Source organism: Panicum virgatum, chromosome 8K, assembly GCF_016808335.1.
Source record: "Panicum virgatum strain AP13 chromosome 8K, P.virgatum_v5, whole genome shotgun sequence".
In the NCBI taxonomy this organism is placed as follows: Eukaryota; Viridiplantae; Streptophyta; class Magnoliopsida; order Poales; family Poaceae; genus Panicum; species Panicum virgatum.
The window spans coordinates 5426309-5442365 of record NC_053143.1 but is presented as its reverse complement, the minus strand read 5'-3'; the positions used below and the strand labels follow the sequence as shown (position 1 = coordinate 5442365).

At 43.0% G+C, this 16057-nt stretch overlaps 1 protein-coding gene across 6 annotated transcripts; it reads left to right on the top strand.

Annotated features, from left to right (window-relative positions):
* The first annotated feature begins 2644 nt into the window (after positions 1-2644).
* LOC120643685 (F-box/LRR-repeat protein At3g26922-like) lies at positions 2645-6808 on the top strand. 6 transcript variants are annotated; one of them, XR_005663113.1, is made up of 6 exons: positions 2726-3610; positions 3941-4096; positions 4169-4352; positions 4989-5067; positions 5346-5590; positions 6250-6808. XR_005663113.1 is itself a non-coding variant. In XM_039920137.1 (5 exons), exons 1-4 carry the CDS (start codon positions 2726-2728, stop codon positions 5024-5026), a joined length of 1263 nt encoding a protein of 420 aa, XP_039776071.1. In that variant the 5' UTR covers positions 2645-2725; the 3' UTR covers positions 5027-5067; positions 5262-5869. The 6 variants fall into 6 exon arrangements, 4 of the variants coding, with proteins under 4 accessions (XP_039776071.1, XP_039776075.1, XP_039776073.1 ...); XR_005663112.1 differs by having other exon boundaries at positions 5262-5590; XM_039920137.1 differs by lacking the exon at positions 6250-6808 and having other exon boundaries at positions 2645-3610; positions 5262-5869.
* The last annotated feature ends 9249 nt before the right edge of the window (positions 6809-16057 follow it).

The following is a 16057-nucleotide window of genomic DNA, read 5'->3' as shown; positions in this document are numbered from 1 at the left end:
AACAAAGTTCATTGCTGGAATGTATTGTTGTTGCCCTTGAGGGTAGTGGTGCCAGAGCCCGCGATGGCGCGTGCCTTTGTGCTAGTTTGATTATTTCATCACCAAAACCTTATCTTCTCAATGTTCTCCTTAGGCTCCCTGATGATCTGGTGCCACGTCCAAAGGTAGATGCGGATCAAGCGTGTCTTATTTTGGTTTTCCCGGTGTGCTCGCAGAGATTTAGAACCCCTAAGTTTCCTTGAGAGATTTTCTATTATGTATTTTCCTGCACACACGCGTTGATTTGTAAACATAGCTAGTTTTGGTACGACACATATATGCTCTGGTCAATAAAAGTACCACTACGGCACCATAGCAACTACATTTCTTGATCATCATTTCTCAAGATGAACTTTGGATAGTTTTCCTATGCCGGCTGTGCAACAATTAGTTAGTATAGCTACCAAGTTAGATATTATAGGACTCTCCACAAATTAAGCCGTTTGTAATAGTCTAAGGCAGCTCTACCTACTTTCTATCATGGTTTATATATTGTGTTGCCCTGTGTAGAAAATGGGAGGCTCATATACATCAATTCCGGCGTAGTACAAGGCATATCAAGAACCTAATGCACACTATATATATGGTATGCCAACCTACTAGACTTCTTCCTTGCATAGCACACCAGCCCCTAGTTTCAAAAAAAGAAAAATAGCACACCAGCCCAAGAACATCAAGGGCAGAAAAATAAATAAAACAAGTGCCTAAATTATTGGAAAGGGTTTACTGTGGTTTGCTAGGCATGGGAGGCAGGAGGGAAGAAGATAGCAGTCTTGCTGACAAAACTCGCCGTCTCAACAGGAAAGAACGCGTTTTAGAATCGACTACCTTATAATGCTCGAGTAGCACAAGCAGGCCGTGCAGTCCTACTCGTCAAATGTGCTGTTGGTAGTGGTAGGAAATTTCGTAACAAGATAATAATCGGCAAAAAAAAATTAGGCCAATGCTAAAACTGTATAGCTAGCAGCCATTTTTATAATTTTTACTACTACAAGTCCAACCAATGAAGTGTACAATACCAACTTAGCAAGTACTCGAGGCACTAGGCACGTGACAAGAACACACTGCACGCTACCTCCTCCATTTCTCATCACTTTCCCCACCTGTTCACCGGAGCGCCCGCGGACGCCGGACCCGGAGCGCCGCATCAGCGACCTCCCGGAGGGCGTGCTCCGCCGCATCCTCTCCCTCCTGCCAGCGCAGGATGCGGTGTGCAAGTGCGTGCTCGCCCAGAGCTGTTTGATGCGTTTCGCTAGGCATGGGAGGCAGGAGGGAAGAAGATCTCTTGATGAATGGGCTTGTCGTTCCAAAATGAACCGGAGATTTAGAATTGACTAATTTTTGAAGCTCGGCATAATGTGTAGTCAAATCCAGAGCTTCAGGTTCAAGAAAACTTGATATAGAGATAGTCAGCAAAAAATTGAAGTCATATGCTAATATTGCAGTGCAGCAGATATGATCGTTTCTACTGGAAGAAGTACAACCAATATAATACATTGCCAAGTGGTTCGATTAATTTGGTTGAACAAAGCATGTTTAGTCTGAACTCTCAACATGTGAGTGCATAAGCAAACATACGCAAATAACTCAAAATATCATCGCAATTGAAGAAAAAAATCCGAATGCGCCTGCTTCAATTTTCATGACTGGACCTCTGTGCATACACAAAGCTCACCAGTGTCAAGCTAGTCATCTCCATACGAGTAAACAACTGAGCATTCAAGCGTTCAATTTAATAATGGAGCAACTCTGCTTTTCTGCACGTATCATTTTACAACCTAAAACATCGTCAGACATGAATGTGCCACCGGAGAACTATAAGTCCAATACACAATGTGTACATGCAATCCATAGAAAATAAATGCATGGAAAATCTACACACCTACCAAATATTCTGATGTAAAAGACATGACATGCGATCTAATAAAGAACCTAATAATGCACACACTATATATATGTACGCAAACTTACTAAACTTCTTCCTTGCCATAGCACACCAAGGGCGGAAAAAAATAAAACAGGTGCCTAAATTACTGGAAAGGGTTAATTTCAGTTTGCTAGGCATGGGAGGCAGGAGGGGAGGAGATAAGATACTCAATGCAAGAGCTTGCCGTCCAACAAAGAAGGAAAATTTTTTTAGAATTGACTACTACCTTTTGAAGCTCGAGTAGGCCGTGCAGTCATACTCTTCATAGGTGCTAGTGGTACAAAATTTTGTATCAAGATAATCGGAAAAATATTTTAGATCAATGATAAAACTGTTTGATCATTTTTATTATATTTATTACTACTACAAGTCTCACTGAGTACTACTTGGCATGTGAGAGGACTGAGCGTAGCACAGTTGGTCCGCTCGCCAGATGAGCGAGCGGCCGGGCACGAGTTCGATCCCTGGCAATCACAACCTGCGTGTCTCACCGGTACCGAGGCAGTGTGGTGTGTGTGAGAGGTGGTATGTGTAAGTCTTGGTATAACTAGTTTTGAGACTTCTTATATAGTCTGGTCTGCACTGAGTTCGGTTAGCGTGTGCGCCCAAATTCTTACATGACTCCCCGTTGCTTTGGGTGCTTTCAAAAAAAAAAAAACTACTAGGCACGTGAGAAGCACGCACACGCTCTCCTCCATTTCTCACTTTCCCCATTTGTTCGCCGGAGCGCCCGCCGCCGCCGCCGCCGGAGCGCCGCCGATGGCGAGCGGGGCGGACCGCATCAGCGGCCTCCCGGAGGGCGTCCTCCACCACATCCTCTCCCTCCTGCCGGCGCAGGACGCGGTGCGCACGTGCGTGCTCGCGCAGAGCTGGCGCCACCACTGGCGGTCCGCGCCCGCCCTGCGCCTCGCTGGCTGTGCCGGCTGGGCCGGCGGCGCCTACACCTTCGGCCCCTTCGTCGACGCCCTGCTGCGCGCCCGCCGCGGGGGCGGGGGCGCGCCCCTCGACTCCGTTGACTTCGACCTCGACGTCGATCTGGATCTGGGCCGCTACGACGTCCCCAAGATGGAGCGCCACGTCAACGGCTGGCTCCGCCGCGCGCTGCGGCGCCAGGTCCGGGACCTCCGGTTCCGGGTCTCCGTCGCGCCCCGGCTCACCTGTGCGCTGGAGGACCGGCCCCTCGCCTCCGAGCACCTCACCAGGCTGGAGCTCGTCGGCGTCAAGGGCAACGCCGGCGTCCTCGATTTCTCCTGCTGCCCCGCGCTGGAGGAGCTCAGGATGGAAGACTGCGATGTCGGCTCGACGGAGATGCTCTCCCCGTCCTTGAAACGCCTGAGGATCAGATACTGCATCTTCTACTGCAACTTCCGCACTGGGATGTCGTTCCCGAGCCTCGTCTCGTTCGAGTTCATTACCAACGCTGGAAGGGTTCCGATGCTTGACAGCATGCCGTGCTTGGAAACCGCGACGGTTCGGTTCGATTACTTGTACGATGATCGATGCCGCAATGGTCGCCTGGATGATTGTGGAGATGCTTCCTGTTATGGTTGTTATTACTACCATGCTCCTGATGATTACGACTGCGTGTTTCTTGAAGGCTTGACGGAAGTTACAGACTTGACATTGTCAGCTTATCCTGATCTGGTATGCTTGCAGCACAGCAACCTCTCCCCTGTTTTCAGTTATTCAATTGTATTGACATACAGCTGTATTTCAGCTGTTCCTTTCAAATCATCATACTTCAATCAAACATCCCCTGTAGGCTGTAGTTTGTTCACCTTCGTCATGCTGTATCAGCACTGAAACTGTGCTGTTCTTCTGAAATTACGGACCTTACTCAACTAAAAATTAGATGCCTTGCATTGATGTGTGATGTTAGTTTCTGAAATTCTGGATTTCATTCAGTCTTCTATTTTAATTTTCATTTCTGTAGTCTTTTCATCATTTGACTTTATGCTTTTGCACTTTTCCTAGTATGTCTTCAACAGGGATTTGGAGTTGTGCCCTGCATTTAGCAAGTTAAAGACTTTGGTTCTTAGCAAATGGTTTGTGCCTGATGAGCTTAGTGCACTAACTTGGTTCCTCCACAATGCACCTCTTCTGGAGAAACTTACTCTAAAACCTTCAAAGGTACTGTTATTGTTCTTTAGACATGTCTACTTGTTATTTTTGTTTTATATATTAAGTGTTCGTTCGCATCAGGTACGCAGCAAATTAATGAAAAGAGTGCGAAGATACAAGCCACTGGAACAATCCATTGCAGCTAGCCATCGTCAGATTGTTGAAATCATATGTGAAGATGTCAATGAGATATTACTCAAAATTTTGAAGGTCTTGAAAGCCAATGGCATACCACAAGAGAAAATCAGAATCCAATGTTCAGCCGGTAAGTTATCTATGAACAGTCGTGATTCTTTGTCCAGTTGTCAATATCTGTTATAAAACAAAGTATTATGATTTATCAATAATCAAACTATCGACTGGAGCTTCATGAATGCTCTCCTGCTTGTATTTATGCAAGCATTCATGTTGGCAAGTATTGTCCCATAAGCAGTCCATTTTGATTGAATTGGTGCCATCAGTTCCTGCTCACACAAATAAATATGTGAATATCTGATTCTTTAGTGAAGCCTTGTTTCCCTTTGGGAATCTTGAATATTCTTCTCATGCTTTTTCTATCTTACCCTTTTACTTGTATCTTTTATGTGTGCCTATATATGCATTTTTAGTTCTTGTACAAACCCATTGCTCCTTATATTTGTTTAGATAATCTTATTTCTCAACTCACATATCAAAGAAACAAGGTTTATTTATTTAAAGTAGACATCATATGTTGGTAACATCCATCTCAGCCTGTGGTATTTCGATACTGTTGCATGCTGGAACATGGGCGCCTGTTACTTTGCAAACACCTTTCAGTACTTATGAATTGCTTCTCATGTCAGTTTTTCTTTTCAAAAAAATTATCTCTCCAAAATTTCCTCCCCAAGTTAACTGTGCTGTCATTTCCCCTTTTGTTCAGGCTATAATTTTGTGAGTACTGAAGTCGAAATGGAGTGAGAAGTACTGGGATCCTGATGGCCCTAATAGATTATCTTAAGGTAAACAGAACATTTATTAGCTGCCATTTGTCCATCATGTCCTGTTATTCCAGTGTAGTTTACCTTGTTTCACAACCTAGTTTCTTTCATCGTATCACTATTAGTGGCTTTGCAAGGTAACTTATCATATTGAAGTTGCATTGTTGATCTGAATCTTTGCATTATTTTTCACTTTTGGAAATACCATTTTTCAGTACCACTGAATGAAACCGATGCTACTGTTAAGTCTGGCACCTTCCTTATTTCCTCCCTTGGGCATTGACATTGGTCTGCTGCAGCCAGATACAGAGACTGGCAACAAGATGTACAATGGTGGTTTCATGCCAACTCCCCACAGTTGTCATAAAACCACCACCACCCACCACTGATCAGATAGACTTCTTTTCTGCTCTGCTTCAACTGGTGACAACCTCACCACCATCTTCACTTGGGGCACAGTTCTTAGGAGAAAAAGGAGAGGTTATGGCTGAAGAGTCCGGAAGTTGGTTCTGTGTCCTGGTATTAAGGATGAATCTCTACTAAGGTAGAAATAATAGTAATTTCCTTTTGTTTCTACTAGGATGAGTATTCAGGCGTGTCCACTTTGTAGAATTCTTCTACATACTCGTTCTTCATGCACTCATTAGTCAGTAAGTTGGGACAAGTAGACCTATATCTAAGGTGATTCTGATAAGATCTTGTTTATGAGCACCTTAATATGAATCGAGGTCAGTTAGTGCAATGTTCGTACTGCCTTTCGAGCAACTATGCATGACTACCATGCCTACAATCCCATGACTGAACTCTTTTAAGAGGTTAATTTAAAGGCTATGATTTATGGACGTTCATGTACTCCATGTTTAGGTTGCGTTACTGCTGAGCCTCAGAGAGAAAATGATATAGGACATGTGATCCAGAGAGTAAAACCATATCACATTATGTACCTACCGAAAAATTCACCATTATTACAAGACACGACCTCTGTAGTCTATACAATGCTTCCATTTCACTAAGGTGCATCCAACAGTAGCAAAGTAGCAAAGCAACTTCGGGCTAGATGGAAAACGTGAGGAAACTAGCTGTTCGGAGTTGCGTGTATTGTCTCATGGGAATAGGAGGCAAGAGGGAAGCAGCTAACCTGCTTCTACGCATGCAAAGTAGATTTTCCCAGTTACCCTAATGCCTTACTCCTGCGTGGCGCAGGGCACCAACGCTGAAGCTCATCAAGAGAGGAAGAATGTGGAGTGATTTTGATGACTGGAGAGTGTTGGGGAAGCAAGGGATGTGGATTTGGATCTTGATGACAGTAGCTGCCACTGCCACTGCTCAAGGGTGGGCTTAGGGAGCCACTAGAGATCTTGATGATCTCGACGAACCCGGCTGGCATGGGTGGCCTTGTGTGCTCGTCCCCGCTCACGAACTTGTGGGTGTGGTTGACGCAGTACACAGTGAGCTGCTGGAGATGCAGGTGATCTGAGCAACAAGTTGATGGAGTGGCCAACTTCGTCGAGAATTCGAGTAGATGGCGGAGCCACTAGCTCCTTAATTGGTGCTCCATCGGCCTAAAGATATAGTAGTTTCATCGCATTTCCAGGATTAGGAGTTTATTAGGAAACATGATTGTGTCTACTTAGCAGAGAGCTACTAACTGCTGGCTGCTTATGCACTCATTAGCCCTCAGTCTGGGATAACACAGGACCTTATCTAATTTTATCAGCATTTCGTGTGATTGAACTTTTCCAATGATTATTTTTTTGCACAAGTACTGTATTTATGTTATATTGTCAAGCCACAGATATCAATGCTAAAGAGATGTACAAATAGACCCATCTGAAAAATAAAAATAAAAACACAGAGACAGAGGGGTGTATATGTCCAAATCTTTCCATTATTTGTTATTGGCGACACGAGACTTGCGATTTGTGACCTGGAGGGTAAATGCATGCCTAATGTACCTACCAAAAATTTCGCCATTATACTGGCATGCCCTCTATATAAGGTTTCTTTCTCACTGGCAACCCAAGATGAAAAATGCAGGATATTATAGGTGAAAAAAAAAAGAAAATGAGAAGAAATGACTAGGGTCGGGAAGGTGCTGATATTTTGTCTCTGTGGGAATAGGAGGCAAAAGGGTAGTAGCTAGCTGTCAGCACCTGAAATTATTTTGCCAGGTCAAGGAGTAGTGATTGTGATGACAGGGCACGCATAGCTACTAGCTAACACCAGCGACGAGAATACGCTTCTGTGTTGGATAGTCGATCCGGCAAAGGAAATAAATACACTGCAGGGCTCCGATCATGGAGTGACCTCCGATCGAGTTGTATAGTTCGTACGCGTACCATGAGTAGCAGCCATTATATTATCGAGCAAGTCGATGGACAATTGCAAGGTGACACCTATATATATATATATATATATATATATATATATATATATATATATATATATATATATATATATATATATATATATATAATCTTGTTTTTTTTGCGGGTACTTGTTTGATCAGCACTTTGTATATGAGTCCGATCCATGTTTGTCATCAGTACAATATGTGTAGATGCATTCGAGCAACTATATGCATGATTAGTTTTATTTTGTATCATGCCTATAATTCACCGAATTGCATGCACTTCTCCAGTGAAAAAAAAAGTGCTGTATCCCTACTGTATTTATGTTGCATTGCCGCGCCGCAGAGAACAATGCAAAGGACACAAGTACAAATAGATCCATCTGAAAAACAGATCAGATGGAAGAAAAAAAGACGAGAGGGTCTAATTCCAAAGCCTTCCATTTTTATTGTTAGCCACACAAGATTTACGATATGTGACGACCCGTTGAGTAAATACACAATATCACAATGTGTACCTACTAAGATTTCAACATTATTTACTGGAATGGCTGTATGCATAAAACTGCTTATTTCACTATGGTACACCTAACAGTACCAAATCAACGAAGTTACGTCGAAAACTACTAGAAGAAATGGAAAAAGGGATGTATCTTCCTGAGAGGAGGCAAAAATACACAGGTTAGGCATGGAACTGAGAAATAGTTATTACTCAAGAAAAAAGGTGGGGTAGAAAAAAAGAACAATGATAGTTTCTGGAGGTGTCTGGCTGTCCAACTACAAGTAAGCTTATTATGATTTCAGTTAAGAACATGATAATAGGTAGGACTCGACTGTCACAATTATGAGGTGAAGAAAGAAATTTCCATGTGAGACAAGAGTTGTGGACTATGTCTTCACCGTGGAAATGAGAGGCAGGCTGAGGATGCCATATGCATGCATCCCATGGACAATTAACCCAATGCAATATCTAAACAAACTCCCCAACATGTGAATTCGCCCCTAAACACCCCATTCCTTTTTCGCATTCTTTAGCTTGAGGGAGAACTCCTGGACAGGACCAAGAATAATGCAATTAGAACAGCATTAGTGCCTGGTCGTACAGTACCATTGTCCATTGATCAGGAGAGGGACGTGTCTGTTTTATTTACATTGGCTAATAAGTCGAATAATTGCCTCTAGTCACAACTTGTTCATTCCACGTACATTCCTGGAATAGGATAACTACTTGAGCTATCCACCATTGTATTGGTTGTTGATTGTTCCACGCTAGCCATTATTGGTGTTAGAAATTTACACAGTGCAATTGCATCTTCCTCTGCTAGGCATTCTAACACAAATGTTGGCAAAAATAAAAGGAAAGGAATAATACATGCATGTCTCAGTTCAGAAGAAAAGTATCGCCCTTTTTAACATTGTTATTACACTGGTAGTATCAAACGTGGGGGGGGGGGGGGGGGGGGGGTCGGACCCACTGTTTTTCATTAAGAGGAAGCAACACGGCTTCTCCCGGCCGCGGAAAAACCTCCAAACCCTAAGCCCATGGCCAAGCCTTGCGATTTGAACTTGCGACCTCGTAAGGGGCGACCATACCTCAACTCTTCTAACCAACTAAACTAGAGGAGCTTTGGTTACACTGGCAGTATCTATTGCAGTATCTATTGCTGCAACTTTTGTGAATGTTGTGCATCTATTTATGCAGCAACCAACCGGATACGAACTTTGGCAGCAGGGTGTATACGTACAACACAATTGTGGGATCGTGCATGTCAGGTTCTCCTGAATGTAGTGGTCACAAATAAAGCCACCATCACCACCGATCAAATAGACTTTATCACTGCTTTGCTTTGCTTTGACTCATCACCTCCCCCACCACGCCCTCATCAGTCATCGCTGTCAGCATTATTGTCCTGGGGGGGGGGGGGGGGGGGGTTGTTTATACGTAGTCTTGTACTAAGGTAGAGATGACAGCTGGCGCCTATACATATAAGATCTTTTTTATTAGCACTTTATATATGAACTGATATTATTTGTTAGTGCAATGATGTTTACGTGCATCCATTCTAGCAAAGTATGTAGAAATTTTCAGCATTAGTGCTTACAAATTTTCACATGTTCTTTGTTTAGGTTCCATTATTACTGAACCACATAGATTATTACTGATCTAGGGAGTATTATGTATGTGATATAAAGAATAAATCCATATTAATTAGAAGTAACAAACAATATAGTTACCGTGTTTTTCTAGTGTAACTATAAGTTTAGTATTGGTCGTAACTAAATGTTTGCACCTACCGAATTTCCAACATTTTCGCCATATATAATGTTTCTTCCTCACACATCTCACACCAAACAGTAGAGGAAGTAGCACGCAAGGGTGCGAAGAGAGAGGGATCGGTGGTCACTCACAGGCATGGGAATAGGAGGCAAATGGGAATCAGAGCATAGAAGGAACTATGGCTGTGCTACTTTGTTGTCCAAAGCGTCAGGATACCTGGACATCCGTAGCGTTCAGTCGGGGTTCCATCCACCATAAGCGACATGCCACAGCTCACCTCCCTCAACTGCATTCACAGTTGAAGTGCATCTAGGCCCATAGATATTAATGGTAAGTTTCGGTGATTAATGACAACCGTATGCGACTAACGTGTGTTTTAAAGGAAAAATTAATGTTTGATTTAGTCACATATGAAATGTGAAAAGAGACCCCTCAACTCGAAACAATCATGCGTGCCAAGGACTCAATTTCAAAGATTAAGGACCTTTCTAGTCTCAAGTGTCACAAGGAGATGAATGACACTTGATTTAGATAGGGTTTATAGTTTTTAGTTCTTGACCGTACTATTAAGAGGGGTTCATGAGTTAGTAGCTTGATCAAAATTGAGTTGGCCTTAGAAATCTTGCACACTCAAACGAAAACAGCTCAAGATAGTCAATAGAAGTTAACACAATACTTGGAAGAAGAAACAATCGAAGTAACATTGAAATCCAAGTCAATTCAGCTGAAAACCAGGAAAAACAGCAGCACCGGTTGAACCGGTGCCCTAGCATCGGAGCATCCGATGCTTGCCGGAAGGACCGATGCCCTGTCGGTCTATCTTCTCTGGATGAAGGTTGAAATCAAGTATAGCACCGGTTGAACCGATGGTCAGAAAAGTAAGCACCGGTGCAATGAAAGTTCTTTGTTCCAGAGAGCATGTTTTGGTGGACTTCAACTTCTTTTCAGCACCGGTTGAACCGACGCTTCGGAATCAAAGCACCGGTGCATTGAGCGTCCTATGTTCCAGAGAGCTTGTTTGAATTAATCAGTAAACCTCTTCAGCACCGGTTGAACCGATGCCTCTACGGAGCGTGCACCGGTGCATTGAAGCAAGCCTGGACACTGTGTCAGAACTCCAACGGCTACAATTGGGACACAGAGAGACCGGTTGAACCGAAGCCTCAAAACAGACACCCATCGGTTCAACCGGTGCTCACGGTTTTTTTCTGCAGTGGACTTCCAACGGCTATGCAACTCCTTCCACTCTATATAAGGGCACTCCATGGCTCATTTCAGTTGCCTTTGACACCCTGAATACTTGAGGCCACCCTTGAGAAGAAGAGAAAGTGCTTTGAGCAAACAAGAGAAGATCTAGCATTTTGTTTGTGCTTCAACCTTGAAGAATCCATCCTTTGCAAGTGTAGCAAGTGTGCTTGAGCTAGGGCCAACTGAGTGTAGGTCAAGTGAAGGCTTAGGAACTTGTTACTCTTGGTGTTTGACGGCACCTAGCCGGTCTTGGTGATCGGGAGGTTCTTGGTGAGCTCTTGGAGTTTGTGGGAGCCCCAAGACGAGAAGTTTGTACACGGTGTGAAGCTCGCCGTTCCGGAGATGGAGAAGGAGCATTCTTAGTGATCACTTGCTTCTTGGTGGAGCAAGGGAGCTATATCCTTGTGTGGGTGCTCCAACGTGGATTAGGGGGGAGCGTCAACTCCTCGATACCACGGGAAAAATCTGGTTGTCTCATGTCCTTTACTTTTACTTCAAGCATTTAATTCCTTCCGTTGCTCTTCTTGCTTGTAGTTTGACTAGGACAACTTGCTTGTTAGCGTGAGCTCTTACTTAGGATTTGATCTTGCTAGTGTGCATCCATCTAGGCAAAATGATCATGATAGTGTGTTTACCTACCTAAGGACCCTTTGCTAGCATGCTATAGTGACTAGGTTTCGAATTTATAGATTGGGCAATACTAGTCTAGGTTAAGGACTAGTTAGAAATTCGAAAAAGTCCCAATTCAACCCCCCCTTCTTGGGCCACGATCCTTTCAATTGGTATCAGAGCCCGGGCTCTCTTTGTGGCTTAAAATCCTAGAGAATGGCCGGGGGAAGTGGTGGTCCACCCAAGCTCGATGGGAGAAACTATGCTTATTGGAAAGCTCGCATGGCGGGTTACCTTGAGGCTATAAATCCCATCGCTTGGGCGGTCACGGAAAAACCTATTGTTGGTCCGTGGAATGAGGATCAAGTCAAATATGGTGCTAGAGCTAAGAATGCTTTATTTGATGCTCTTAGTGAGGAGATCTTTGCTCGTGTTCATAGCAAGAAGACCTCTCATGAAATTTGGGAAGCACTTGAAGCTATCTATGTTGGTTCTAAAAAGCTTCGTGAAGAAAAATATCAAGTGCTTAAGGAAAAACTTAATGAATTCAAAATGCTTCCAAATGAGTTGGTTGAACAAATGTTTGCTCGATTAAATGTGCTTATTGAGGACATTAACGCTCTTGAAATTTCTCCCTTGTCTAACAGTGACATCATACGGAAGATCCTACATTGTCTACACAAGCCCAAGTACAACATCGTCACCTCATTGCTCTATGAGAAGGATCTTGAAACCCTTGAAGTGAGTGATGTTGTTGGGAAGATTCGATCTCATGAGATGTTTCTCTTGGGAGAAGTTGATCCACCGCAAGACAAGAGAGATCTTGCACTCAAAGCTAAGAGTGATCACAAGTCCAAGAAAAAGAACAAGTGCAAAGTTCCATCACCAAGCTCAAGCGAAGATGAAGCTAATGAAGATTCAAGTGATGAAGATGGTGATGTTGAGCTAGCACTTCTCATGAGAAAGACCTCCAAGATGATGTCAAGGTTGAACAAGAGAGGGTACAACTATGACCCTAAGAAAAACAAGTTTCGTACCCGGAAGAGCAAAGACAATGTCAAGAAAGTTTGTTACAATTGTGGCAAATATGGTCATCTCTCATATGATTGTCCGGAGCCTTCAAAACTCAACAAGAAACAAGAAGATGGTGACAATCAATACAAGACTTCAAAGAAAAATCATGAGAAAAAGGACCACAAGAAGAAAGGGTCTTTCACAAGATAAGAGAAGGTCAAGGCTTTCCTTGGAGAATGGATCACGGATGGTGAATCCTCAAATGATGACTCAAGTGATGAAGAATCAAATAAAAAGATTGTGGGGATTGTCATGCATAATGATGAAGATGATGGTGATGAGGCATCTCTACCTCCACCACCCATGTGCTTAATGGCAAGAGGTAACTCCAAGGTAAGTGATAATGATGACTCCTCTAGTGATGAAAGTGAACATTGCTTATCTCCTATTGAAGTGCAAAACATCCTAGAAGAGTACCAACAAGTGATCAAGAAGTACAAATCAAAATGTAAAGTTCTTGAAATTGAATATGCCAAGCTTAAGGCCTCAAATAATGAGTTAATTGTTAGTCACAATGAGATAATGGAAACTCATGATACAAGCATTGTTCCTAGCAAACAACTTAAAGAGGAGCATGACAAGCTACTTGTTAAGCATGATGAATTAAATCTTAAATATGAGGAAGTAGTTGTGCTTAACAAGTCACTTACTTCATGCAACAAAAAGCTTAAGCTTGATTATGCTAATTTAAATATGAAGTATCAAGAACTTGACCTTGCCTTTGATGCTTTGGATGAAGAACTAAAAGAAACTCAAACAAAAGTCATCAAAGTCAATATAGCTACTTCTTGTGATGATCTTGTGAAGTTGCCTCACCCTACTACTTGTCATCATGCTTCTCCTTCTTGTTCAAAGACTAACCATGATAGGGAGAAACAACTTGAGGAGGAACTTGAAAGCATGAGCAAATGCATGTTCAATGTGACAAGAGGAGAATACTTGCATAAAGAAATTCTCTTCCACAATGCAAGGCACTATGGGATAAATGGACTTGGATCATTTCCCAACCCTCCGGAAAATTGTCCCAAGTCGCCGGAGCTCATGGCATGCTTCAACAAGGAAGTTGGCTCATATTGTCAACATTGTCAAGTCACCGGGCATCACACAAGGGAGTGTCCAATTCCTACACGTCCACCTCCTACCTTGCCTCCTAATTACAAGTCTCAATTCAATGAAAATCATTTCTTGTTAAGCAAGCTTAAAAGTGGCAAGGTTAAGGCAAAGTTTATTGGCACTCAAATTAAGGGAAAGCTACCACGCCAACTATGGGTTCCTAAAGCTTTAGTAACTCATGTCAAAGGACCCAAACTTGCATGGGTTCCCAAACCTCAAAAGTGATTCACTTGTGTGTAGGTGAACTACAAAGCCGGTGGCAAGCATTGGGTGCTTGATAGCGGATGTACACAACACATGACCGGCTATGTAAAGATGTTCACCTCACTAGATGAAGATGTGGGCGATTATGAATATGTCACCTTTGGTGACAACTCAAAAGGAAAAGTGGTAGGTTTGGGTAAGGTAGCCATAACCAAGGAACTCTCTATCTCTAATGTGTTGCTTGTTGAGTCGGTTAGTTTTAATTTGTTATCTATTGCTCAACTTTGTGATTTAGGACTAATATGCACCTTTAGTGATAGCGAGGTTGTAGTGACAAGCAAGGAGGACAAGAGCTTAATATTCAAAGGATTTCGACATGGTAACATCTACCTTGTTGACTTCTCATCTAATGATGCAAGCTTGGCGACATGTCTCTTCTCCAAAAACTCCATGGGTTGGCTTTGGCATCGCCGCATTGCTCATATTGGCATGAGTCAACTCAAGAAGGCCTTCAAACGAGGTATGGTGGTTGGTGTTAAAGATGTTACATTTGACAAAAACAAATTGTGTAGTGCTTGTCAAGCCGGGAAGCAATTTGCATCATCACATCCCATGAAGGCTTATTTGTCAACATCAAGAAGCTTGGAGCTACTACACATGGATCTCTTTGGACCAACCACCTACAAAAGTCTTGGCGGTAATCTCTATTGTCTTGTAATTGTTGATGATTATTCTAGATATACTTGGACTTTCTTTTTAGAGGACAAAAGCAAGACTATGGGGATCTTCAAGATTTTTGTCAAGCAAGCTCAAAATGAATTTGAGTCAAGTGTTGTGAAGGTCCGGAGTGACAATGGCACGGAGTTTAGAAACACTCAAGTAGAAGAGCTTTGCAACGACTTGGGGATCAAGCATGAGTTTTCATCAACATACACACCCCAACAAAATGGAGTGGTGGAGAGGAAGAACAAGACATTGATCACTCTTGCAAGAGCAATGTTGGATGACTATGGCATCTCACAAAGATTTTGGGCGGAAGCCATCAACACCGCATGCCATGCGTCCAACCGAGTTTATCTTCACCGCTTCTTGGGAAAAACACCCTATGAGCTTCTTATTGGGAGGAAGCCCAACATCTTCTACTTCCGGGTGTTTGGTTGCAAGTGCTACATCTTCAAGAAAAGGAAGCACCTATGCAAGTTTGAAAGTAGATGTGATGTTGGTTTTTTTATTGGTTATTCATCAAACTCCAAAGCATATCGAGTATTCAATAGTGCTACAAGCAAGATTGAAGAAACTTGTGATGTGGAGTTTGATGAGACTAATGGCTCCCAAGGGGAAGTTTTCTCTTGTGATGATGTAGGTGATGAACCACTTCGAGAAGTCATGAAGAACATCACTATTGGGCAAGTCAAGCCAAAGGAGGAAGTAGAAGAGCTACAAGCCTCATCCACTCAAGTGGAAGCCACTTCCAAGGATGACTCAAAAGATGAAGACAAGTCTACATCATCACATCACCATGATGAGTCATCCGATGAAGAAGATGAAGCCTCACCTCCTTTCCAAGATGCCCAAGATGAACAAGTGGTTGAAGAACAACTTCCATTTGATGACACACACATCACAAGTGAACAAGCCCAAGCTCAAGATCAAGATGACGAATCACTAGAAGAATCAACGTCACAAGCACAAGAGAGGCATACAAGAACTTCAAGGAATCATCCCATTGACTTGGTCATGGGTAACCCCTCTAGTGGAGTAAGAACTCGTAGACGTCAATATGCCTCTTTTTGTGAACATTACTCGTTTGTTTCTTGCTTGGAACCCACAAATATAGATGAAGCTCTTGAGGACCCGGATTGGGTGATGGCCATGCAAGAAGAGCTCAACAACTTCACCCGCAATGAAGTTTGGGTTCTTGAAGAACGTCCTCAAGACAAGAATATCATTGGTACTAAGTGGGTCTTCCGCAACAAACAAGATGAGCATGGTGTAGTGATTCGCAACAAGGCAAGACTTGTGGCAAAGGGCTTTGCACAAGTTGAAGGGTTGGACTTTGGTGAAACATTTGCCCCCGTTGCAAGACTTGAAGCCATTCGTATCCTTTTAGCGTACGCTTCACATCATAACATGAA

Bases quoted from the DNA above. Each gene is read 5' to 3' on its own strand.
- LOC120643685 (XM_039920141.1), top strand. From the start codon at position 2,726: ATGGCGAGCGGGGCGGACCGCATCAGCGGCCTCCCGGAGGGCGTCCTC. The intron at 3,611-3,940 runs GTATGCTTGCAG...CACTTTTCCTAG, and splicing joins TGTCAGCTTATCCTGATCTG to TATGTCTTCAACAGGGATTT. The intron at 4,353-4,988 runs GTAAGTTATCTA...CCTTTTGTTCAG, and splicing joins CAGAATCCAATGTTCAGCCG to GCTATAATTTTGTGAGTACT.